This window comes from Pyrus communis, chromosome 17, assembly GCF_041283825.1.
Source record: "Pyrus communis isolate YQ-2024b chromosome 17, ASM4128382v1, whole genome shotgun sequence".
Lineage (NCBI taxonomy): Eukaryota > Viridiplantae > Streptophyta > Magnoliopsida > Rosales > Rosaceae > Pyrus > Pyrus communis.
The window spans coordinates 7136616-7161599 of NC_142581.1; the positions used below are offsets into that span (position 1 = coordinate 7136616).

Below are 24984 nucleotides of genomic sequence, written 5' to 3' on the forward strand. Positions count from 1 at the left end.
TATTAAACAAATTTGAGAAAGCCCATCTAAATTCTAAACCGTTGTCTTTCACTTTCACTTTCTCTGTCTCTCAGACTTCTCCCATTTCTCATTGTTGTGACTCAAGCCAACCGACGCATCTCTTAATCTTCTTCTCTCTACCGCGACATTACCAAGATCTTCTAAGCCAAATGCTCAAACCCTCTCTCATCTATTCGCTATCACACTCCACAACCAAAAACCCTAGAGACCAATTCAACCAACAAGCCAAATCCACACCTTGTCGCGTCTCAACCTTCTTCCAGTTTCTTCCAGTATCTAATTTCACTAATTTATCATATCCTCAAAACTCCAAATGTTAGGACTAGATAATCTACTAACAAAGATAAAATTAACAAAAAACTACTTAAATTATAATTAAACTTCTAAACCAATATGCGATTGCAAGAATATGAAGATTTGCCAAAATTTAATAAAAACCCGACTCCAACACCATTCCTAAAAAACAATAAGACAAAAATCTAACTTAGTATAGAAGGAAAAAAAAAGGTGAATAACATATTAGTTTTCCAAATTCAATATCCTTCAAAATGTGAGTTCTGGAAGTTGTGGCTATCACTTAAGTTACCAAATCTAATTAGTGAAATTAAGTTTTCACTTAAGTTTTCCAAATCTAATTAGTGAAATTAGATACGCAAAAGGAAAATGAGGATATGATAGCACAACTGAAGGGTTGTAAGCCAAGGGCAGACCAACAACATCTCCAAAGGTAGTGACATCAATTTAGCCTTCATTAGTAGCGATATCAATTTGATCTTTATAAAAGCTGAATGTTTTAAAATTACAGTGAATAAGTAATCTATGGTATGAAACTAGATATGTTTTTCTTCTTAATTAATGGCCTTTTAATGTAGGATGTTTTCAAGCAAAATTCATATAATCGTAAGAAACAAAAGTATTACCACAAGGGAGGGGCAAAACCATTTCATCCAACATGCAAGGAAGGCTTGCAAGGTAATGAAATTAAAGTACATATAAAACTCATTGTGTAATTTAGATAGGCTCGTTTGTTATGTTTCATTCTTCTTACTGTTAAGTATTCCTTTAATTCTTATTTTCTTCTCTTTTGTTATTCAAATTCTCAATGATCCTGTTATTCTCTAGACACCAATGTTTATTTTCTTCTCTTTTATTATGTAAGGATAAGATGAACAAAAAGAAGGGTGGAGTTAAAGGAGAAAGTATTCAAGAAGCACTTGAGGTAGTGATGGTGATCTTTCAAATGACAATAATACTTGTGCTGAACTAAAGACCATGACATGGTTGGTGACTTATATAATGTATTTTGTTGTTGGTTTCAAATATGCAGACGGTATACCTGTTTTGTTACCGACTCAATGCCTTAGAATCTTGTTAGCATCTCAATATGTTTAGAGGTGTTAGGATGCTTATGTTAGCTTTTGAGATATACACTTGGTGTATGTATTGGATGTAATCTAACTTATTGATCAATGAAATGTGATTAACTAAAGTATTGCCTCATATTTGTTATGAATTCTAATTCTAGATGATGAAGCAGGGAATATGTGGTAGTTGGTTCATCACGAATTGTTACTAATAGGTTTATGATTTTGACACATGTGACACAAATTGCGCCACATGTCAAATGAATATGTGACGCTTTCAGTCTCACTTATTCTCAGCCATAGCATTCTAGGATCAAATTGGGTGACGATAAATTCCTCACTTATACATTTGTTATGTGATGAACTTATAGGTCACTGACTTTTAGGTTTTGTGATGCTTATTTCGTCACATTTAAAGTTATTAAGTGACGAATTTGGCGTCACAAATACTAAAACTATGTGGCGAATGTAAAATTTGTCACATGAACTATAAGTGACACTGTATAGGTGACGAACATAGTGACGCTGAATTTTCGTCACGTATAATCAAATGTGATGAATTTTCATGTTTATGTGACGAATGTCTGTCGCTACCTAAGCCATGTTTTCTTGTAGTGACTATGACAAATAATAATTAACTCACCACCACCAACTCTATCGGTCATTCCTCATTCAAAACCACCAGGGGACGGATATACACACAAAAAATTTAGTTGCTTCTTGTAGCTCATGAAGAAGAACGAGAAGAATAAATGGAAAAGTCCATATGTTTTAGGACAACGACGCTGTTTTGAAAAAGAATTTAAAGTTAGTCATTTTAAAAGGCCAATTAACGACCCTCTCTCCTCCCATACGTCTTATAAATTTGAGCTCGTAGCCCTATATATATATATATATATATGTTTTATCTATTTGTTCATTATAACGATATTGGCCTAAAGATACAATTTAAAATGACACAAAGGGTGGGTTTGATAAACATACAATGTGTAGGAGTTCGCCAAGTGCTCGATGAAATGCCTCACTAAATAAATTTTAAAAAAATTGGCGTTGTATGCGTTGTTTAAGGATTACACAAAGATGTGCATCTGTCACTGCTTTGTTGTGCCTATGTGAACTAACTTTCTAGCTTCACCCCTATTTAGAATAGTAATGCTGTTTGTAAAGAAAAAAAATTAAAGACTTTTCCTGTTGACTTAATGAACAGATAGATTTGAATCATTGATGAGCCACTTTTAGCAGTATGGGTACCCTTGAGTCTATAAAATAGGCAGCACATTCATTCTGCTCCATGCACTTTCAAAAATAGCTACTGATACAGAAGAAGCAAAAGCAAGCAGAAGAGAATTCGGGTTTTGTGGCAAGCCAAATGGGAGAGTGGATAACGCGGTGGAGGGTGGAATTTTTGGGGAGGGAATGGAACTTTGTGGATATAGGCTCAGTGGTTGTCGTTTTTAGTTTGCACTGCCTTACTCTTTTAGCTCCATTTCATTTCAGCTGGCCTGCATTTTGGGTGGGAGTTGCACTATATTTTGTTGTAGGTGTGAGTGTAAATCTCTCTTACCATAGGCAACTTTCTCACCGGAGTTTCAAGCTTCCCAAATGGCTTGAATACTTTTTTGCCTATTGTGGGGTTCTATCATTTCAGGTTTATTACTTCTGTTTATCTTTTGTAATGTTTTGGTGATGCTAGAGAGATCTACGTGAATCATATTTTGTACATTACATTTTGTGTCAGATTGATGATTGAATTCTTTCTTTAAATCATTAAATGAATTCAACCGTTAACCACTACATGATGTAGTCTACAAAATATGATTTAAGAACATGATCTTCCCAGTATTTTCTTTTGTAATTTTATAGGGAAGGATTTTGTTAGGCTCATTATTTTTTTCTGTTTGCAGAGAAGTCCACTTGAATGGGTGAGCATACACCGATCTCACCACCAATTTACTGATACATTGAAAGATCCTCATAGTCCCGTTAGAGGATTTTGGTATAGTCACATTGGTTGGATCTTCGATTTTCGGTCTCGGTTTGGAAGTGTATGAAACTCTTTAGCTCCCTCATAAGTAATTCTTACATGCAATCAGTAGTATATATATGACTTTGTGTATATCGCTCTCATCTCTTGAGGTACACCCACGACTAAGGTGGGTTGTAGCCTAGGTAGGTTTTGTTGCGAATTCCTACTGTATTAGGTTATTAGCATATAATTAGGCTACTGCAGCCTATTGTCACCATATATAGCCTACCCAGTTCCATTATTATCATATGTATGTAGTGCATCTTAAGTAATAAATAATTAATATTTTAACTAACTTGATATATCTATTTTCTTTTTATTGCGTTTTTATACATTTTACCTTGAAAAAAAAAATTAGTGTACTAGTGCTTAGATTTTGATTCAAGTGGAGTTTTGGTATCTAAACCAAATATGTGAATAGTAGTCCTTGAACTCATCACACTAGAGCAACTGTTAATTTGAACTTCATTACAACTTTCGTCCAAATAAAAGGTTTCAACTAAAGGCGAAAAAGGGGCTAAAGTTGTAACAGAGTAACACAAAATAATCATTGCTTTCCGTTGTGAAAAGCTCAAGGTTTAATACAAGTGAATTTTTAGTTTGAGGATCAAAACTCCAATTGGATCATATATATATCAGAAGTCAACGATCCAATTTTTTTACTTTTACTTCTTTTTTTTATATATATATATATATATTTAAGTTGGTTGGAAATTAATTAGTGGAAAATCCATAGAATGTTTGGTTTATTACTAATTAAAATTTTTTATTTTTAGGTTGACTATAATGTAACTGTATCTAGACAAAAAAAAAAATTGATCGCATCATTTTATGGTGATATTTTTTGGCTAGCCCACCAATAAATAATTCCTAGCTCCAACCTTGCTCTTAACATGTCAAATAATGAGAGATAAACACGTAATTGTATATTAGCAGTTTGAAAGGAAAAGATCCCTTTATGCACAGAGCTAAGCAAATTGACATACCAATGATAATTTTTTTGAAATTTTGAAATTTCGCAGTATGATGCACGACTTAAGAACGTTGGAGACTTGAAAAGGGATCCTTTCTATAGATTTCTTCATTATACGTACCCCCTTCATGCAATTAGTTTTGGAGCGATACTCTATGCTGTTGGAGGACTACCATTTTTGGTGTGGGGGCTGGTAATTAAATATTGACATTGTTCTTTATTTTTTAGCCTAAAGAACAAATTCAATTGATGGCCATACATATAATTTCTTGAGCTGTGTTTTTCTTTTTTATGGTAGGGTGTGAGATCAGTAATTTTTCTCCACGCTACTTTTGGAATAAATTCGATTTGCCACACATGGGGACAACAAGTATGGAATACTGGTGATCTGTCTAGAAACAACTGGTATAGTGTATAGCCATATATCTGTGATGGAAAATCTTCTCCAAGACGTATTGGTAATAGTAAAAATGTACTGAATTTTGATTTGTGTACGTACGCGTAGGTTTATTGGATTGATGGCTCATGGAGAAGGTTGGCACAATAATCACCATGCATTTCAACACTCGGCTCGGCATGGCTTGGAATGGTGGGAAATTGATGTTACATGGTATGTAATAAGATTTCTTGAAATTATCGGTTTGGCAACAGAAGTAAAGCTTCCCACTGAGACTCAGAAGAAACGAAAAGCTTTATTTATAAGCAACAACCTGAACAACCAAATCAGCGAGCTCGACGAAAAGCTTGAAACAGAAATCAACAACGGAAAGATTTGATCAAAAAAATCATGGAAGCTTGAATCTCTATCCAGCTATTTAATATGCAGCCCTATATGATCCTCAAAAGAAAAGATATATATGCAGCCTATATATATATATATATATGCTTGTTAATAAAGCTTTACTTTCACTGTACTTTCCTCGACTAATTAATATTGTGTATCTAAATTATATTGATCTGGAGTTGTTTTCATTACGCCTAGCTTATGAGTATATAAATGTATGCATATACTATGGTATTTAGGCTTTCCCGTATGTCCTACATGTAACTTTTCTATGATAATTATTACAAATATGAAAACCTTATAAGCTTTGTGAAAACATTTGATAATCATGTAAACTATAGGACTATAGTATTTACCTAGAAAATTACAACTCTTAACCACAAGAAGTAATCCTCAAATGAATATAGTATTTACTCTAATTTTGTATCAAATAACTAAATTAAGAACCTAGATGTTAGGCAAGCACATCAATACAACTAATCAACAATGATTAAGAAATCCAACATCTGTAAAAACAGTCAGCCAAGGTGATTAATTTGAATTAAACTTGATTTTTTATGGGAATTGTTAATAGCACTCCAAAAATCTCATTCTACACTCCTCACAAGTGTATTTTTCTTTCTAATTATAGAAAATTTAGAGTGCCAAATGAGATTTTTGGAGTACTAATAACAATTCTCTTTTTTATTTCTTATCAATAATTGCAGAGAAGAAAATGATACAAACTTCGCTTCTTAAATGAAATGGGCGGACTAGAATCAATAAATAGATTTATAAAAAAAAAATTAAAAAAAATTAAAAACTCGATTATCTATTAGGGTTTCATCATGCCTAAAAATGTTTATTAGCCTAAGGCCGGTGTTAGATATTAAAAATAACGAAGAACTCCCAAAAAAGTCAAGAAAAACTCTATACAAAACAAACTCGTAAATGGCCAAGGACACAAACTAAGAAATAATCCTTCTTCAAAAAGCTAAGAACACTGTCACTTTACACGACTGATTTAAGAAAGTTTTAAGTAGCGCTGCCTAAAACTTTCACGGAGGTAAAACAAAAGAAAAGGACACTTCACACCTCATCAACAACTTTTCCAAATCAACTCTTCCAATTAGGGACAGTCCATTAATGTAGTGGACAAACTTCATGGTAGGAAAACGACCGCCACACGTGCAACAAGTTATAAACTTGAAACAAAAAAACAACCACCGGGTGAGAGCCCAAAATACTGATGCGGCTTGGTGTAAGAACACTCTGCGTGCAGGCGTGAGCTGGGTTGGCCGTGACTTTGCCGGACTGCTTCAAGCTGCGGCTGGATCGGGCAACGGATTTTGTTACTCTGCAGCAGCTGCTGAAGCTTGTGCGATTCGTGATGCCTTGCTGGCTTGCATTGACAATGGGTTTGTGAACGTGATTATCGAACCCGATGCCAAGGTGATTATCCAGATGCTCAGGAAGGAACTGACTCATGACTTTAGTCTTGAATGTCTTCTTGGCGACATCGCGCTTCTAGAGCGAAGACTGACGTCAGTGACGTTCGCGTTTGTGTCTAGGGAGAACAACCGTGCTGCTCACTCGGTGGCTAAGTTTGTTTTTAAGGAGAGTCGAGCTTTTGTTTGGGATTGTATTGGCTCGGAATTTTTGTTCAACATTCTAGCTCAGGATGTAAACATTTCTATTCATCTTTAATATATTTCTATCTTCGGGAAAAAAAAATAGATATCACAAACCCAAACAAGAAAAACAGCTGCTAGCTTCTACCTCATAAAAGAAGAATATTAGAAACAATGAAAAAACAAAAAGAAAACTAAAGCACAACAAGACTTGTTCGAAACACAACTTAATTAGAGCATCTCTAATGGAAATCGTAGCTGGGAAACACAACAAAACGCCTTGAAATGGAAATTCTATATTCTTTATTGGCTGGAAAGCTCTCTTCAATAGAAGGATGTAAAATATTCATCTCCACCGAAAAATATAAATAAAAATATAGTTTCCCCAACATTTTCTAAATGTATAATATATTCATCTTTGCTGGAATTTGATAAAACTTGAGAGAAACCTTCTCTCTAAAATCTTAGTCTTCATTACACCCAGATGAAGACGACGACATTTTCTTTTATTTAAAATTTTAATTTGTTTTAACTTTATCAGTTTAATTTTAAATATAAAAACCAGTTTTTTTTTTTTTTTTACAGTAATCCACATCTCACTACATGATTGAATTTGTAGGACCCACAAAATGCCACATCACCCAAAACGTCGGAATAATTAATAAAATTTAAGCACAATGACCAAATTGATATGCGATGGTCAAACTCAACGACCACTACTATTGATTTTCATTGTTAGAGACCAAACTAAGGAGTTATGTCGATCTTAGGGACTATTATTTTAGCTAAAAAGTCAACTTTTTATCTTTAGAAAGTGGGCCGGTGAGTTACAGAGAGGAAAACAAATGAGGTTCAAAATTTACATTCACATCTTCGGAAGATGCAAAATGAGATATAAATGTTGTATTTACAACTCAGATTTGTATCTCCTCCATGGGAGATACTCTAAGGAAGAGATACGTCGTGTCAGTTCTTGATTTATGAATTAACTGTTGATTAATCAACTCATTTATTTTTGTTAGCAAACTTTAAAAACTTGAGTTGAACGATTAAAGCTAACAATGAATCATGAATTGATTTATAAATTAATTGTTGATTCGTCAATATATATGTATATCCAATGCAAGTGAAATGTCTTAAGTTCGACTTCCACAAATTATGTACACAAATATGTTTATGTTTATGTTGAGTTTGATTTCTAATTAGTGATTGACTCATTGAGTAAAATGTCATTAAATAAAAATAATATAATAAATATAATAACCATTCGTATCCCAGTGAACTGTGGGGGCATGCACGTACTAGCAATTGGATCTGTTAGCTGCAGAGTACCTATCTGATGTGCATGCATTTATAGAGCCACTTGACTTTGTCTTAGAGCAAGCCCAGCGTTGGCTGGTGCTCGGGGGACAGTGGAGAAAACAAGGGCCCGAGGGTCGGTGGGAGGGCTCCAGCGTGGGCTAGCCCGACCGAAGGTGGAGGCCCGAGCTTCGGGCTCGTGGCGAATTGCCAGCCCGAGAGCCTGAGGTCTATGTGACGTCAGGCTGACGTAAGCCTGGCGTCAGGGAATATTAAATTTTTTTTGTGTCAGGCGCGTGCACCCCACTCGCGTGTGGGGGCGCGTCGCCGACACAAAAATCAGAAAAAACAAAAGTTTGTCAATTACCGTTGGGAAGCCACGTGGCTTCCCACTGTCCATTAGATCTCAACGATTACTTAATTTGGACCGTTCGATCTGAGATCAACGGTGGATATTAATATTCTTTATAAATAAAAAAATAAAAGAAAAATAGTTTTAAAATTAAGAAAAGTTACCGTTGTGACACGTGGCACAATCTGGAGTGTTGAAATTCAAATTTTTTTATATCCAACGGCAGAGATTAATTAATTGAATAAAAATTAAAAAAAAATTGTAAAAAATTAAAAAAAAAATCTGAAAAATCTGGAAAAAATTGTAAAAAAAATTGTTTTTACTTTTCTATAAATACCTTCTCATTATCATCTACCTTACACAACAATTTCATATTTTCTCAACTACTTTCAATCACATTCATTTTTTTGTCTCAAAGTTTGAATCCATTTTTTTTCAACAAAATGACCACTGGTGCAGGTACGAATTGGTCGCTTATTGAAGATGTTGCGTTATGTACTAGCTAGGTTGAAGTTACTCATAGTTCAATATTGCGTTTCATTTTTTTTATTTTTTTATTTTATTTATTCAAAGATAGGATTTTACAGATTAAATTCGAATAGAAACATTGGCGTCTTCCGCCAAAACATTGGATAAGAAATCAGGGCACAGAAAGAATCTTGTATTTAATTTCTTTATCATCTTATTAATAGCCAGCTATTTTGAATTGATCTCTGCCGACTGATTAGTTGCATGTCGTATTACGTGAATTTGTTCATGTCCCTTGGTTTCGAAGTTTCAAGAATTTATTCAACCGCTTTTGCTTTCCCTTTCCCTTTCCAGGTGCGTGCATATATATATATTTGATCCATTAATTTTAAGGAAAACTAATGAAAAGGGTTTCAAAATTTTGAGTTTTAACGAGAAGGAAAAAATAAAGGGTAAAATGAATAGTACTATGATTGACTTTTTAGTGTAAAAATATGATTTTTCGTTAAAATGAACAGTACCGTGAACTTTTCGTTAAAACCCTTTTAATTTTAACCATGAGTTGTTACTTCTTATGATAAGAAATTGGAGGCCTTTCTTAGTTGAGGATCGGGGTCGATCTGTACGTAGTAAAGAAGTATTTTTTTCTAGCTTTTGGCTCCTCACCTGACGCGCACCATAAACGGGAATTGTTTATGGCCCGGTTTGTTTGCTTATAATCATGAGTTGGAATGGGAAAACATTTCCCGATCTCGCAAGATATATGTTGTGATTAATTGGTATTGGATGAATATTAGATTTGGAAAGGAAACAGAAAGGTAGGACTTGTTTGGTAGGATTGGATTGGAAGGAATAACTCTCTAATTTTATGGCATATTGGAAGTACAAGTGAACGATGTTTCATTTGGAGAGGATTAGAAGAGGTAAGACACGAAAATACGCACCCCTTGCAATCCTACCATTTTGGAGAGGCCTGTAAAAGATATGTTTTTTTTTCATGAGTATTAATTTGTATTCTACCTTCTAGTTGATCATAATTTTTTTATTTTTCACCTCAACATGTATACTTTGAACTTAGAAAGTTATCGATTCCAATCTAATCCTATTACCAAACCAGTCTGTAGCCCAAGTCAAATTCCATTAGCGTTGATATTAAGAAACACGTAAATACATACGTCAATTTGTAACAGAATATACGTTTTTTGTAGGTCTCCAATAACATTGATAATGTTGATGGTGAACCATACTGATAGAAACAAATCTATATAGGAACCCAAATGATCTTGGGACCCTCCGGAAAAAAAAAAAAAAAAAAAAAAAAACAGTTGTGAACGACCTAGGAGGACCATCCTTAACCTTAGACGTCGGAACTATGTGGAGAACTGGTATTGCTAAATTATTGTGAAAAATATAATTAGTAGGTATAAGAACCACCGTTAGCTGGATTCTATTCGCCATAAATCTTTAGATGGAAATGGACTGCATGGGAAAGCGTGGAATGAAACAGGATATTTTCCATCGATTAACTATCTCCACCAAACCGTTATGTTTTTGGTCACCAAACGGTCCAAACCTTATCTGACTATTATTTACTTAATTAAATTTATCAGAATGTTAATTATTTCAGTCAAATTATGAAAAGAAAAAAAAAATTTACTTTAAAATCAATAGACGATACAAACGCAACCCCACTAATTTATAAGCCAATGCAAAAACTATTTTTCCCATAAATGCACGTAATTCATTCTCAACAATTCACTTTTCGATCTTTGGTTTTTAATAAAAAAAAATATAACAATTAATTTGTTTATTTTTGTTTTTATAAATACCAGATCTTTTTACTTTTGGCAGAATTGCAGTTTATCATAAGTTGAGAGCAAGTCTACCCCTAAAAATATGTTGGCATCTAACTATTTAATCCACTCAAATGAATAGTGATTGATCTCAATAAATAGTAATTGGTCAAATGCATCTTTACTCCTAAAAAATGCGTTGGCACAAAGTCTAATCAATTCGTATTAAAATATTATTATTTTAAAAAAATAATTAAAAAATAGTTTTAATTTCGGATAGGATTTTTAAACAATCTTGTCACGCTACATGTCATTATCCAAAAGTACTATTTTGTGGATAAATTTCCGATAAGATTTTCAACCAATCCCGACACGCCACCTATCACTATTTGTTCATAATAATTTTGCCAAGATTTTGATAAGATTTTCAACCAATCTTGTCACAACACGTGTATTATTCGAAAGTACTATTTTGTGGATAGATTTCCGATAAGATTTTCAACCAATCGCAACGTGCCATGTGTCACTATCTGTTTACAATAATTTAGACAAAATTTCGATAAAATTTTCAACCAATCACGTAGTGTCATGTGGCATTATCCAAAACCTCATCCCTTTTTTTTTTGTCCATATAAACCCTTCATCCATCCTAATTCATACACCAAAATCAAACTAACTCAGAATCATTCTTCATCATTTTTAAATCTTGAATTCTTACAATGTCTTATTTAAGGAGATTGTATGAAATCGATGAGCAACAGAAAAAATTGTTGGCCGAACAGGAAGAATTGTTCAATCTCGAGGAAGGTGGAGATGAGGTTTTCGTAATGGAAGAGGATGAGGATGATGAACATAAAAGGCAGAGAGCCTTACATTCCCGTCATTTCATGAAAGCTATAGGTCAGATATCCAAACCCAAACATGCGGCAAACTTGGATAGAAAGAGGGAAGGACGAGGTAAATATCTCTTGGAATATTATTTTATCCCCAATAGTTTATTCCATAATCATATTTTAGACGTCGTTTTAGAATACAACGAAGTTTGTTAAACAAAATCATGATTACTATTTGCAACCATGATCCATACTTTGTGCAAAAAAAAAATGATGCTTTTCATGTTCTAGGCCTTCTTCCTAAGCAAAAAATTAATCCTGCCTTATGGATGCTTGCATATGGAGCATATGCAGATCAAGTGAATGAGATAGCGAAGATGGGAAAATCAACTGTTCTGGAGTCCCTGATGAGGTATTGCTCCACAATCGAAGCCCTGTACAGCAATGAATACCTTCGGAAACCCACGAAAATGGACATGCGAAAGCTTTTGAAGAAAGGTGAGATGCGAGGCTTTCCTGGCATGATTAGAAGCATCGACTGTATGCACTGGACCTGGAAAAACTGTCCAAGTGAGCGGCAAGGAGCTTATGTCGACATAAAATGAGCTAAAAGTATCATTTTAGAAGCAGTGGCATCATTTGATACATGGATTTGGCATGTTTTTTTCGGTGCTCCAAGGGCTCAAAATGACCTCAATGTCCTTGCCTAATCTCTAATGTTTGACGAGGTGCTGAAAGGAAAAGCACAGAAAAACATATATTGGGTTAATGGAAATAAATACGAAGAAGCGTATTACCTAGCATACGGAATTTACCCACTCCACTTGTAAAAAGTCTGAGGAGCTAGGATATGTGGTGCTATGATCTTCGTTGCTAAGATTTGTGTAGCTAGAACCCCCTCCACTTGTTCCCTCGTTTCTTGCATGCCTCCATTGTACCACGTCATCTTTTTCCGATGTCCAAAAAAATTTAGAATTTGGAGACATTCCTTCTAGAGGCTTGTTCATAGTGTCACGATCAGCTTGAGCCATCATTTCTTCTCTAAGCATCTCCATTTCTCGATTAAGTATTTCTCTTTGTCTCTCATTAGCCGCATCACATTTCTCAGTAGCTGCTAAGATTGCTTGCATAGTCACAGTTTTTGCCTCATCTCTAGCTGCTTCTCGCGCCATGCTCAGTTCACATTGGCGAGCAAGTCGTCCATATACTTTGTGTAGTCATTCTTGGAAGAACTTTGTGAGACCCCGTATTTTAAAAATAAATATCTATTTAGAGTTTTAGATGCCAATTTTATTGGTAATTAATGGTGCAACATGGAACCTGGAGGTGGCAAGGGTGGATATGTTTAAGTGCTTAGTCACTTATATTTCTTACACGTGTGATTATAGGTTTGATGAATAAGCAATATAGGTTGCTTAGTCTTCATAAAAAAGTGGCTGCGTGGAAAGATTTTAGGACACCAATTTATCCTTGTCTTTGAGACTGCCAAAACCATCCAATTGCAACTAAGTTGTTGCCGGCTTCCCTAACCTATAAATAGGAGCTTTGCTCCATTTTTATTGGAAATAAGGCAGCATGCAGAGCATGCAAAGTGTTGGTGTTCACGTAGAAAGAAAGAAAGTTTAGAGTTGGAGTTTGATGGGTTGATCTTGTTAGTTGGGTTGTCTTGCCATGGTTCTGATAATTGAGGTGAGTGGTTTATGTAATGTGTTTCAAAGTATTCTTATTTTTTGATAAATGAAAACCACGAACTATTGTGGGATTTATCTATATATAAATCTCTATTTTAAGTCAAGCATGTTGGATTTGTTGAAATGCTTTAGGAATTATTAATATGGTGATATGTGGATTATTTGGATATGTTCATGGAGCATGAGAATTTTAGTGTTGCATTAATTTGAGGGATAAATGTAAACTGCACACGGAGACATTAGGGCAGAAAGGCCAGTAGGGGTCATGTGGTGAGTTACAATTTATGAAGGATGTAATGAACACGTAAAGGGATGATGTGATATGAAATTACGTGGTTAAAACTTTGATATTATTATTGTATTTTCTAGAGTGTGTAAAAAGGTATCGCTTGACTAGCATATTATATATTCTACTCACTGAGCGATGGTGGTTGTTGGTCACCCCTCACCTATTATTTTACAGATGAGTTATTTGGCAGGACAGGTGATAGACGAACTGAGGTTGTGTTAGACGAGGGATGTAAGAGTTTTAATTTATTATTTTTGTACCCCTTGTAAGGATTTTGGAGTTATTTTAGTAAGAGGAATTCATTTTCCAACCCATGTCAATTTCTTTTTATTTATTGAGCTTTTAACTCAAATTTCAGATTCAGGTTCGAGTTTTTATTACCGATCTCGGGTTTGGGGCGTGACAAACTTCCTTACTTCTTTACCACCTTTTTACCTTGAGGCCTTAGGGACTGACAAGTCGACTTCGGCAATGCTTCAGGCGTCCTTTCCTGCTCTTCAAATGTGTCGCCTTCCTATTCAGTCGGGTCTGCTTCTGGCGAACTGTGTAAAGGGATACTGTGCATGACAACTTCTGGACCAGTTGGCACAAGTTTGTATCTAGGACAATCTTTGACAACATTCCAACATTCCCATCTGCTGAATGATTTGTTGTGGTTTTTCACATTGTACCATGCTTGTGCTTGAAGTGTTTATAAAATGTAGGATAAGACAATATTATAAAATGCGGGTGTAATACAAATAAATAATTAAAAATATTGATGCGGGTGGAATACAAATAAATAAATAAAAATATTGTCACTTGATCAGCTAAACTTCTCGCACTACTCAGATTAGAGGAAGCATGAGAGATGGTGTTTTTCCAACTAGTAAGCGAGTTGTTGAGTTTTTTTCCAATGACCTTGAAGACCTTGACTACTTCTTACGTCTTTTCCAAGCTTATCACAAAACGCTGCAGTAATTCAACTTTACAATTCTCGCAACTGCATCTCATTACTCGTAATCGGGTTATGAGTAATTTGACCCCAGTATTCACACAATGTAACATCTTCGATGACCTTCCACTTAGTCATTTTTTGCACAGGAAAGTATATGAAAGCTTTGGTTGAAAGTGTTGAAAATATTGAAATGTGGTGTAAGATGGAAGATGATGGTTATGTATTTATAGAAAAACAATAATAAATTTTTTTTTTATTTTCAAACAATTTTTAATAATTTTTATTAAGTTAATTAATCTGGACCGTTGAATTTAAAAAAGATTGAAATCTAACAACCCAGATTTGGACATGTGGCCAACGGTCATAATTTTGACTGTTTGCTTTTCTTCTTTTTTTTTTTTTTTTTTAAGTTTTTTGGCCGAAAATTGTTGACCATTGATTTAGGAATCAAACGGCCAAGAACGTGTCGCGTCACTAGCCGTTGGTTTTGAATTTCAAATTTTTTTTACCATTGGAAATCCAACGGCTGAAGACGCATCACGTGGCTTCTCCCAGCTCCCGATTATTGCCCCTACAATGGCAAGCCTGCCACTTTTTTCCTGTCGGGAACGCACGCCCTCTCGCGTTTGTTTCCCACGTGCCTGACGCAAAAATAAAGGAGTGAGCCTTGCTGACGCCAACGTGAAGTCACATAGGCTGGGACATTGCTCAGGCCAGCCTACAAGCTGGCTTGGGTTGCGTGCCAACCTAGCTAGAGTGGATTTTGATAGTGCCAGCCTATTTTTTAGGCTTTGGACCAGCCTATCTCCACGGACTGGAGTTGCTCTGAGGGTGCAGGGACTCTACTGCTCTGCATATAGCAGCATCCATGCATTAATTAGATTGCTTCACCTTTTCATATCTTCCATTGTCCATCTCAATAACCAACTACTATGATTTTCTCAGCTATATATCTTGACTGGCTTTTATTACTTTTAAACCGCGAACCAAACCCTCCATTTATTTATTTTTTTCTTTTTGCATGCAAGTCATTAGCTACTTGTATTTCTTTGCAATTCTTGGATTGTATTAACAAACATTACATCATGAACCTTATTTAATTTGAATGTATGTATAAATAATAATGGTAAGTAAAAAGGATGTTAACAAACTTCGACCCAATTAACTCTAAAAATGTAAAAGAAAACTAGTTGTACCAAATCGCCCAATAGTGCATGCACGGGTTGCTTTGGTTCAGTTTCACTTTGTGGTTTTAGTTAAACCCCAACCAAACTGATCCATGGTTTAGTTTCACTCATTGGTTTGGGGGTAGAAGCTCATTCAAACCCCAACAAGATCCTCTCATGATTCTCTTTGTGAAGATCTCGAGAATTCATGAATCGTGTTCATTCATCGTACATTGTACAGTCAATTTTGGTCAAATACTGTTTATGTTCAATTTTAAATAAAAAAATTTAAAATGATTCCTGACCACACGATGTACGATGACCGAACATGATTCACTAATCTCTGAAATCCTCACAAAGAGGATCCGAATTTATTCAAACCGGTTTGTATGCCAGGCCTGTTGCAAATGTCTCACCAATTTGACGTATGCATGAAATAGGCCAACTGGTCAAGATCCACTTCTACAGGCAAGTTCTTTCCATACAAATTATGGTTTTCAATTTGTAAATTTAAATTGAAAATTTTGGTTGGATTGTTTATATGATGGCAGCCCAAATTATAGGCCCACCACTTAATTGTGCCTAACTTTTTGGGCCTTTGGTAACCAATGCACCTACAAAGAGAGAAGAAATGGTAAAAGAGAATATTTCAAAGTGAGACTTTTTATGAACCATCTACCACATCGTAGTTTAACGTCAATTTCCGTTCTAATATTATAAAACGCCGTAATACAAGTTACATGGTTGTTGCCAGTGTTCAAAGAAAGCAGTATGCAAAAATAAAACAACCCAATGTAACTACCTAATCATTTCTTTGGCAAATAACTTATTACACTCTAGTACTCACTAACTACAACTCTAGCTTGCTAAAGTTGTACTAGTCAAAACAATGACAAATGGCATTGAAAAACTTAGTTGTTATGCGTTTCATACCATTTTTCTTTGCATCGTCCAACATTACATGTCAATCCCAAATCCAACAAAAAAGAAACAATTCTACACCAACGCATCGCAAAAAGCCCCTCAATTCACTACCCAAAGTTGTTATTTCAATCCCACAATCGTAGGACATGAGTTAGGCTTGGTCAGGATATTGTGCCTGCCTTCTTGCACGGAACTCAATTTTTCTGCTCATAAACTAGAGTAGTTTAGAATTTTGTGTTGTCAGAAGAAAATTTCTATTATCATTAAATTCATCATCGTAAACAATTGTGCATAGACTTGGCTAAGGTGGCATATTTGCCTCCTTACGCCTAATTTTAACCCTGATTAGAGCAATATAGAATATCGCTCTATATCGCATTGTAAAATCTCATTGTAGTTGATTCATCAAAATCGTTAGCAAAAAGATGCCAAGCAAGCTAAAGAAGGCAATTGGGGCAGTGAAGGACCAAACGAGCATAAGCCTAGGCAAGGTCTACAACAACAACTCGGCCAACCTCGAAGTCACAGTCCTCAAAGCCACGTCCCACGACGTCGTCCCCATCGAAGACAAATACATCCAAGAAATTCTCACGCTCATTACGTCCAACAAGTCGTACGCATCCTCCTGCGCCCAAGCCATCGCCAAGCGCATCGGCAAAACCCGCAACTGGATCGTCGCGCTCAAATCCCTCATGCTCGTCCTCCGCAAGTTCCAGGACGGCGACCCCTATTTTCCAATCGAAGTCCTCCACGCCATGAAGCGCGGCGCCAAAATCCTCAACCTCTCCAACTTCCGCGACGACTCCAACTCTTGCCCGTGGGACTACACCGCCTTCGTCTGCACCTTCGCTCTCTACCTCGACGAGCGGCTGGACTGCTTCCTCACCGGGAAGCTCCAGCGGCGGTTCACCTACCAGCGCGACCAGGAATTCAATAACAACCGGAGGAGCCGCCAGTCGAACGAACCTGTCGTCCGCAACATGAAGCCGGCGGTGCTGCTTGATCGAATCCACTACTGGCAGAAACTGCTCGACAGAGCGATCGCCGCGACGCCAACGGGGGCTGCCAAAACGAATCGGTTGGTGTTGATCTCGCTCTACGCGATCGTTCAAGAGACGTATGATCTGTACCGGGACATATCCGACGGCTTAGCTCTGCTTTTGGACAGCTTCTTCCATCTGCAATATCAGTCGTGCGTGAACGCCTTTCACGCCTGCGTGAAAGCCTCGAAGCAATTTGAGGAGCTCGCGTCGTTCTATGCACTCTGTAAGAGCTTGGGGGTCGGGCGGACCTCGGAGTATCCGAGCGTGCAGAAAATTTCGGAAGAGCTTCTGGAGACGCTACAGGAGTTTCTGAAGGATCAGGCTTCGTTTTCGGGTCGGTCGGCTCTGACTCATTTGCAGATTGGTTCGGATCAAATGGCAGCGGAGGAGGGTGAGGATAAAGGGCTTAGCTTTGAACCGGATGAATTCGCGTCTTCTGAGCAATTCGAGGCGTCGGAGAGAGGTTCTGCTTTTGGTTCGGCTTGTACTTCGTTGGAGGATTTGATGAGTGTTGCCAACCAAAACGGGAATGTAAGCCCGTCTTGGTCGGCGGAGCAAGACTTTATAACTCCGAGGAACAACCGAATAAGACCCCGGAGAATGAATCCATCAGACGGGCAAATAGGAATGGATCAACCCAATCCTTGCCGGCTGAGGTTGATCGACCTCAGCCAGTGAGTTTTGAGTTTGGTCTTGTTTCTTTTGACGACTGGCCACCGCAACCGGATCAAATAAAGAAACAAGAAAAAAGAGTAAACGAAATATTCGAAGTCGGAAATCAAGAGGGTTCGGAACAAGAATGGGAGCTTGTTCTGTTCGAGTCTGCAAGTAATCAACCGCCATTGCAAGCATCATCGCCGCTACCAGCTTCTGCTAATAATCTGTTTGATTCATCAAACTTTGACAGTTTGTTTCAGCAATCTTCAGTGCCCCAACACCAATACAATCCGTTTCTTCAAGACACAATACCAATCGAGAGCTTCGCAACCTCTTCAAGTTCGAATACCGCCACCAGCAATGGCTTTGGAAATTTCGGAGACGATTTGTTTTCTTTCCCTACTACATCTCAAACACCGGCACCAACATTTTGCATGCAGAATTCCAATGGTGGCACAATAGCGCCAACGTTTCGCACGCAAAATACAAATAATACAACGACGGTATCGACATTGCATGCGCATACTACAAATAAAAGCACAATGGCACCGCCATTTGGCGCGCCAAGTCCAAAAGGGAGCACAATTTCACCAACATTGTGGTCACAGCACACCAGTAAAAGCACAATGTCACCAACATTTGGCGCGCCAAGTCCAGAAGGGAGCACAATTTCACCAACATTGTGGTCACAGCACACCAACGAAAGCAAAATGGCACCAACATTTGGCGCGTGGAGCATGAATGAGTCCACAACAGCGCCAACATTTTGTGCTCGGAGTCCGGTAGAGTTGGCAGTGGCACCTACATTTAGCGAGCAGAGTATTAATGACACCAAAACAGCACTGCCGGTTTGTACTCAAGAGTCCAAAAGAGAAAACAGCGGCAACACCAACATTTTGGGCACGGGATACAAATGAGGGCGCATATGCACCAACCTTTTGCACGGTGACTCATTATAAAGAGAGTGTAACACCAACATTTCATGCTGAAAATCGTAGTGACACAATTGTGGCACCTACATTTCATGGTGAAACTCGTAATGACACAATTGTAGCACCTGCACTTCACACAGACGATGCTAATGAGTTTCTGGCTGCACCAACTTTCCTTGCGCGGAGTGAAAACGGGTGGGGTACTATAGAAAATGACCCATTTGCAACGTTCTCAAACGTTAGAAGTAGTAGTGAACCAATGTGTAAGGGATCGATGAATCAAGAAAGTCTGTTGCATCAACAAAGACTATGGTTGGAACAGCAAAACATGATTATTGCTAAACACATGTCTTGACTTGAGATTATTCTGTAAATGCTAGACCTTGAGATTAATTTAAATCAAATTTAATTATCTTGTAATTAAAAATCTTGATCATTCTCTTTGGCAGAGTTGAATGGCAATTGAGAGTTTATAGCATATGCTTCAGAAGCACCTCCAAGAAGCCCGACAACTAGGGACCTAGCGACTTGAATGCTCATAGCCCATAAAAGAAACAAAGCAACCCATGAATCTTGATCTTGACATTTAAGCCTATTAGCCTTGCCTGTTTGAAATGGTTTAGACCGGTTAGACCGCCTAAGCAACTGGCTGGTTCAACAATTTATTGAGATGATGTTACGTCGTTGTCAGATACTTTCCGCTGACCTATCCATTGACAAGCATATTCACAAATATGTAATTTAGTCTGGGTAGTACCATAATGTGAACAATATATCGATAGTTGACAACAGATCGATACGCTTCATGATACCGAGCAGTCGGATAGGCCAGATGGTGATCAAGTCGCCTGACCCAAAATTTTATCTCCCAAGAGACCTAGAAAAGTACTAAAATACGTAATTGAATTGGTTAAGAGGATTTCTTTAATATTGCTTTAAATCAACATACGAAAATACACGAAAATAGACAAATCTAGACAAAAAGACCACACAATAGAATGACAGAAGAAAGAGAGAGGCGTAAAGGCTTTACAGCTAAGTTTTGTGCAGTTGCTTTAAACAGAGAGATAGCAGGATTCACGGGAAAATCTGACCTCTCCCGGTCTCCCCACTTCCCCCAAAGAGAAAAAAATAAAATTAAAAAAGTCACAAACTTTTCTTCTGGAGCATCAGATGCAAATGCAATTCCGAGGTGAATGGTGTGATTGGTGGGGGAGGCAAGGGCAAGCAACAGCATGTGAAATTTGAGAAAATGGACCACACATCCCGCCATATGCATCAGTCTTACCATCATTGTCCATTGCCATTGATTCCTCCACATCCCCATCCCATTACCTGCTCAAAAACAACGACAGAGGTACAATACAAGAAGAAAAATGAAAAATCTAACTTCTCCTAAAAGCTTCGGTCTTTTTGCTTTTGGCTCTACACTTCCACATCCACATCCATCATCACCATCATCAATATCATCATCAACATCACGCAGAAATGAATCGAAGGGCTAATTTTCATACTACTGCTTAGTATCATATGCTCGGAACATTTTAATCGTTAAATTTTGATTTTTTTTTGTTTTTTTTTTGTGTTTGGCAAAAGATGTAACGATGAAAAGATCCGAAACATCCGATACTCTAGAGACCATAGAAAATCCCCGGATAACATCACCATTCACCACAAAGAGAACACACAAAAAGAGTTGCACTCTTTCTTAAGTAACACTCGAGACCCATGTTAAATTCACGTCCATTACAAATATAGCAGAGGTTTCTCTCTAGAACGAGAGCAACTTAAATTAGTACATTATCACCGTGACATTCCATGCCAATGATACAACAAATCCAAGGATCTACATTCTCAAACCGGTGGGTGTTAATTAAAAAACACAACCCAACAAAAAAAAAAGGAAACATCATAATGAAATGAACCCCTCTTACAGCTTTCACTGAGTGAATCAAGTAATAACATTAAATTACAAAAAAAGGAACAGCAAAACGAGGATACTCCCTAAAAACCGCATCCATGCTTTTTCTTCTTTCTTCACCAATACAATATACTAGGATATTTTAATTAATTAATACATAACATACTTAATTAGTGCTTGATTTAGTGACAGATAGATAAATAAATAAATATAATATGATACGAGTAATTAAGTAAAAAAAAGTTGGGTATAAGATGTGTGTGTATTTGTTGCTTTGTCCAAGCCACGTAGCTTTCACATTCCCTGGACGGTTAGAAAATCCTCCTCCCTCCTGCTTCCTCCTCCTTCCTCCTCTGTATTTTACCAACAGACAAAATTCAAAATTTGATTTGTCAGCCAATATTCACTAAGCTCACGAGTCATGCAGTTCAAAAATTTATTAGCTGTAAATGTGAAAATTGGACCTTCCAGATGGATTGAAAACATACGACTCTTGTGACTCAACACCTCAGCAGTAAAAATACTACTGGGCCCCCTAGGCTCCGTGGGCCACCGCACTTTTTTACAATCTTTCACAATTTTAGGGTGAAGGGTAGAATTGTCATTTGATACTCTAAAGAATATTAAGGTGGTATCTTCCGAGAGAAATCCAGGTTGCCGTGTGAGCATGGCACACGCGGATTGGATAGCAGAATGACACGTCAGGGTCAAAGTCGTAAAGCCACAAGTCAAACATCCTAAGGAAAAACGAAAAGTCCAAAACTGACCTTTAGTTTGGCGGGTTTTTTCTCTCCCGGTTAATTACTATTCCCTCCAACTCCGCGAGAAGATGGTCTTCAGCCTACTGCCGGCGAGTCTCTGCAGCGCTTTCTTAGCTCCGGCGACCTCCATTTCCGCCAGTCTCTGCAAATGCGGGTGAGCTCCGGCGGCCACCATCCTTTTCCGGCAACCACCGCTCCCTCCGCTGAGAACCGCCGCGACCACCGACACCGGAAACTTGCTGGCCACCATCTCGTGACTCTTGGCGTCCAGCATCTGGACCAGCCTCATCACGCTCTTCTCGTCCCTCACCAGCTCCTTACGGTTCGACCGGACCGTCAGCAGCGAAACCAGCGATTGGGCCGCCGATTCTTGTAGACCCACCGGTTTTGGCGACTCCATGAGCTTTACCAACGACCCCATACAGCTGCCCAACGCTCGCTTATTCCCATCGCTCACATTAACCAATAAGTGAGCGAGTAAGGAGGCTGAGATTTGCTGTAGCGTCGTGTTCCCCTGCTTTATGAACTCGCCGAGCTGAATCAGGAAAATCGTCGAAGAAGAGAGGATTTTAGAGCAGGAATCTGAAGCTGAAAGCCAAGTGATGGCTCGGAGGACGTGTTCCAATGTGTCCGAATTCGGTAAATCTTGAATCAAATGCATTAATCTCTGCAACCCACGTTCTTGAATGATCAAAGCTCGGAAATACTCGTCGGAGGAGGCTAAAATGGCTATGCAATTGGCTGATTTTTCTTGGGCGGTGATGGTGCCGGAGAGCAGTAACTGGATTAGTACAGGGACGGCTCCTTCTTCTCCCAGAGCAGTTTTGATTTCTTCCACATTGACCACATTTCTAATGGCTCCGGCAGCATGGGTTTGGGTCACCGGAGACCCAGATCGGCAGGCTTCGATGAGGACTGAGACGCCACCGTAGGCGGAAACGGCCCAGGCGTTTTCTGGGTCGGCGGTGAGCGCCTCTACCGCCATCGCAGCCTTCTCTTTCAAATGGGTCGACCCGGATTCGAGTATTCTCAGCAGAGGACCCAGACCCCCTTCTTCGAACACTGCCTTGCGCGACGACTCGTCGTCCGCGGTGGCCAGGAGACAGACGGCGAAGATAGCCTGCTCGCGGACGGAAGGCTGGTGGTGGAAATCAAGCAAATGAATCAAATATGCGACATTACCTTCTCTGACGATGAGGCCGGACGACTTGTCGTCGCCGTTGAGGAGCTGAAGGAGCGACTCAAGAGCCTTTTTCTTGAACTCGACGCCGCCGATTTGCAGCCGGGTGAAGAGGTCCCTGATAAAGAAGCCCAAATCCTCTTTATCCGACCCGGGAGCCGGGTGCGACAAAACGATGGCGTTTGACTGGTGGAGGACTCCAGATCTGAGAAGCAAGTCGAGGTCGCGAAGCTGATTGGAGAGGGAAGACGAAGCCATATCGAGGTCGCTCTGCATCAGGAGCTTCCCGCCGGCGAACTCGGCGTCGGTACATTGGTCGGCGAGGGCAGTGAGGCGCTGGAGAGTGGAGAGGAGTTGAGGTAGGAGGGTGTGGAGGAGGGGGTTCTGGGCCCAGTGGGGGGAGTCGGAGATGTCAGCGACGGAGGAGTGGAGAGATGCGAGCTTGGAGTGGATGGCGGTCCAGCGGCCGACGAAGGAGCGGACGGTGAGGGAGGAGCGGAGGAGGAGGGAGAGGGTGGAGTTGATGAGGTCGAGGAGGGTTTGGAGTGGGTTTGCGGCGGCGGCGGCGGCGGCGCGATGCATTTGGGAAGTTGGGGGGGCGGATTAGAACCGGGTCGGGTTCGGGTCTGTCTCGGGCACCGCTGAACACTGCATGAGAGAAAGAGAGAGAGATGCTTGGAAGTAAAGAAAAATGAGAGGAAGGAGAAAAGTAAAGCGAAGCGATCGAGAGGAGTGTGGGGAAGAGAGCAACAATGGCGGACAATGAAGAGAGAGAGAGAGTGAGGAGAGAGAAACTGAAAGGGAAGTGAGAGGCAGTTTTTTTTGTTTTTTTTTATGCTGGATTTTGGGCAACGACTGGAGTGGAGGTTAACTACCGGGACGCGGGTGGGACTCTGAGGGTAATGGGCCTGGGCCAGTGGTGTCCGGCTTTAGTCTGCACTCCCAGTTTTGTTTTTTTTTCTTGGAGTTTTTCTCTCGCGTAATTTACGATGATTGTTGACCTTGAGTTTTCGTCTCCACTTTGTCTCCATTTGTGGTTGTGTATGCCAATTGCAATTAGGATGTTTGATGTTTAAACTCCTGATTTATTCAACTAAGAATTTTCTTTTCCAAACGATAGTGCTTTTTATCATATTTGAATAAAAATATTTTTTGAAAAAAATAAAAAGAACAAAAATATATACATGTTTTGCAATAATATTGAAAAGAAATTTGGCGTTGGCCTATTTATAACTACCACCATTTCGACTAACAAAAAAACTACGAAGTGAGGGTAGCAGGTATGTTGTCCCTAAAATAGTGTCTCATTTTTCGGCACATGTCATTCATTGAGCTTCAACTTAACCCCCATTAAGTTTTAGTAAATTGAAAAATACATACTGAAAAGATAAAATAAATAAGCCAAAGTTCTCCCACCCAAGCCCCATAACCACCCCGGTGCCATCAAATGAGAGAGAGCAAGGGAGCAAGATAGGCTTTGGCGCCAGCGAGTGGGAGTTTGGGTTGGTGCCGATGGCATGGTGGTGGTTTGTTGGTTGTCGCGCGTGGGTGGGTAGACTTCGGTGGTTTTTTTTTTTTCATTTTTGATTTTATATTTTTATTATTTACTTTTAAATTTATGAAATCTTACAATCTTTTTTTTAAATTTTAAAATAAACAATATTATGTAGTGGGGGAGTACGCTAAACCTTATAATGAGAAGGTCATAATTATGTGGTTCAAATTCGTTTTTAGCAGGAATTAAACGTAAGACCTCTCACTTATAAGTCAAGAAAAAAATCACTAAACCATAGTAATAAATAAGAAATCTTAACATGATTAAGTTGAAGTTAAATGATACGATACAGAGTGAGTCGCTCTGTTACACTGATGTGTAGCATAGGAGAACTCTAATGACTTCAGCTATGAAGCTAACTGCCATCTTATCAATGTTTTAAAAAATGTTAAAAGCTAGTCGGAC

The 24984-nt window shown here is 38.4% G+C and overlaps 3 protein-coding genes, 1 long non-coding RNA gene and 1 pseudogene across 5 annotated transcripts; 4 read left to right on the forward strand and 1 right to left on the reverse strand.

The window, feature by feature from the left end:
• The first annotated feature begins 652 nt into the window (after positions 1 to 652).
• On the forward strand, positions 653 to 1510 carry LOC148689342 (uncharacterized). The gene is made up of 3 exons (XR_015958796.1): positions 653 to 748; positions 894 to 993; positions 1181 to 1510. It is a non-coding gene; the product is annotated as an uncharacterized LOC148689342 (long non-coding RNA).
• A 1166-nt stretch (positions 1511 to 2676) lies between these two features.
• LOC137709485 (palmitoyl-monogalactosyldiacylglycerol delta-7 desaturase, chloroplastic-like) lies at positions 2677 to 5356 on the forward strand. Its single transcript, XM_068448578.2, has 5 exons — positions 2677 to 3033; positions 3290 to 3430; positions 4434 to 4577; positions 4683 to 4789; positions 4890 to 5356. The coding sequence occupies exons 1-5, from the start codon at positions 2755 to 2757 to the stop codon at positions 5158 to 5160; spliced, it is 942 nt and encodes a 313-aa protein (XP_068304679.2). The 5' UTR covers positions 2677 to 2754; the 3' UTR covers positions 5161 to 5356.
• A 6053-nt stretch (positions 5357 to 11409) lies between these two features.
• On the forward strand, positions 11410 to 12128 carry LOC137709163 (uncharacterized). The gene is made up of 2 exons (XM_088689118.1): positions 11410 to 11647; positions 11815 to 12128. Exons 1-2 carry the CDS (start codon positions 11410 to 11412, stop codon positions 12126 to 12128), a joined length of 552 nt encoding a protein of 183 aa, XP_088545244.1.
• Positions 12129 to 15444: 3316 nt separating this feature from the next.
• LOC137749400 (uncharacterized) lies at positions 15445 to 19568 on the forward strand (annotated as a pseudogene). Its single transcript, XR_015958330.1, has one exon. The product of XR_015958330.1 is annotated as an uncharacterized LOC137749400 (transcript).
• A 1323-nt stretch (positions 19569 to 20891) lies between these two features.
• On the reverse strand, positions 20892 to 23869 carry LOC137708342 (uncharacterized). The gene is made up of 2 exons (XM_068447398.2): positions 21851 to 23869; positions 20892 to 21436 (listed from the first exon to the last, which is right to left on the reverse strand). Exon 1 carries the CDS (start codon positions 23604 to 23606, stop codon positions 21888 to 21890), a length of 1719 nt encoding a protein of 572 aa, XP_068303499.2. The 5' UTR covers positions 23607 to 23869; the 3' UTR covers positions 20892 to 21436; positions 21851 to 21887.
• Between the last annotated feature and the right edge of the window lie 1115 nt (positions 23870 to 24984).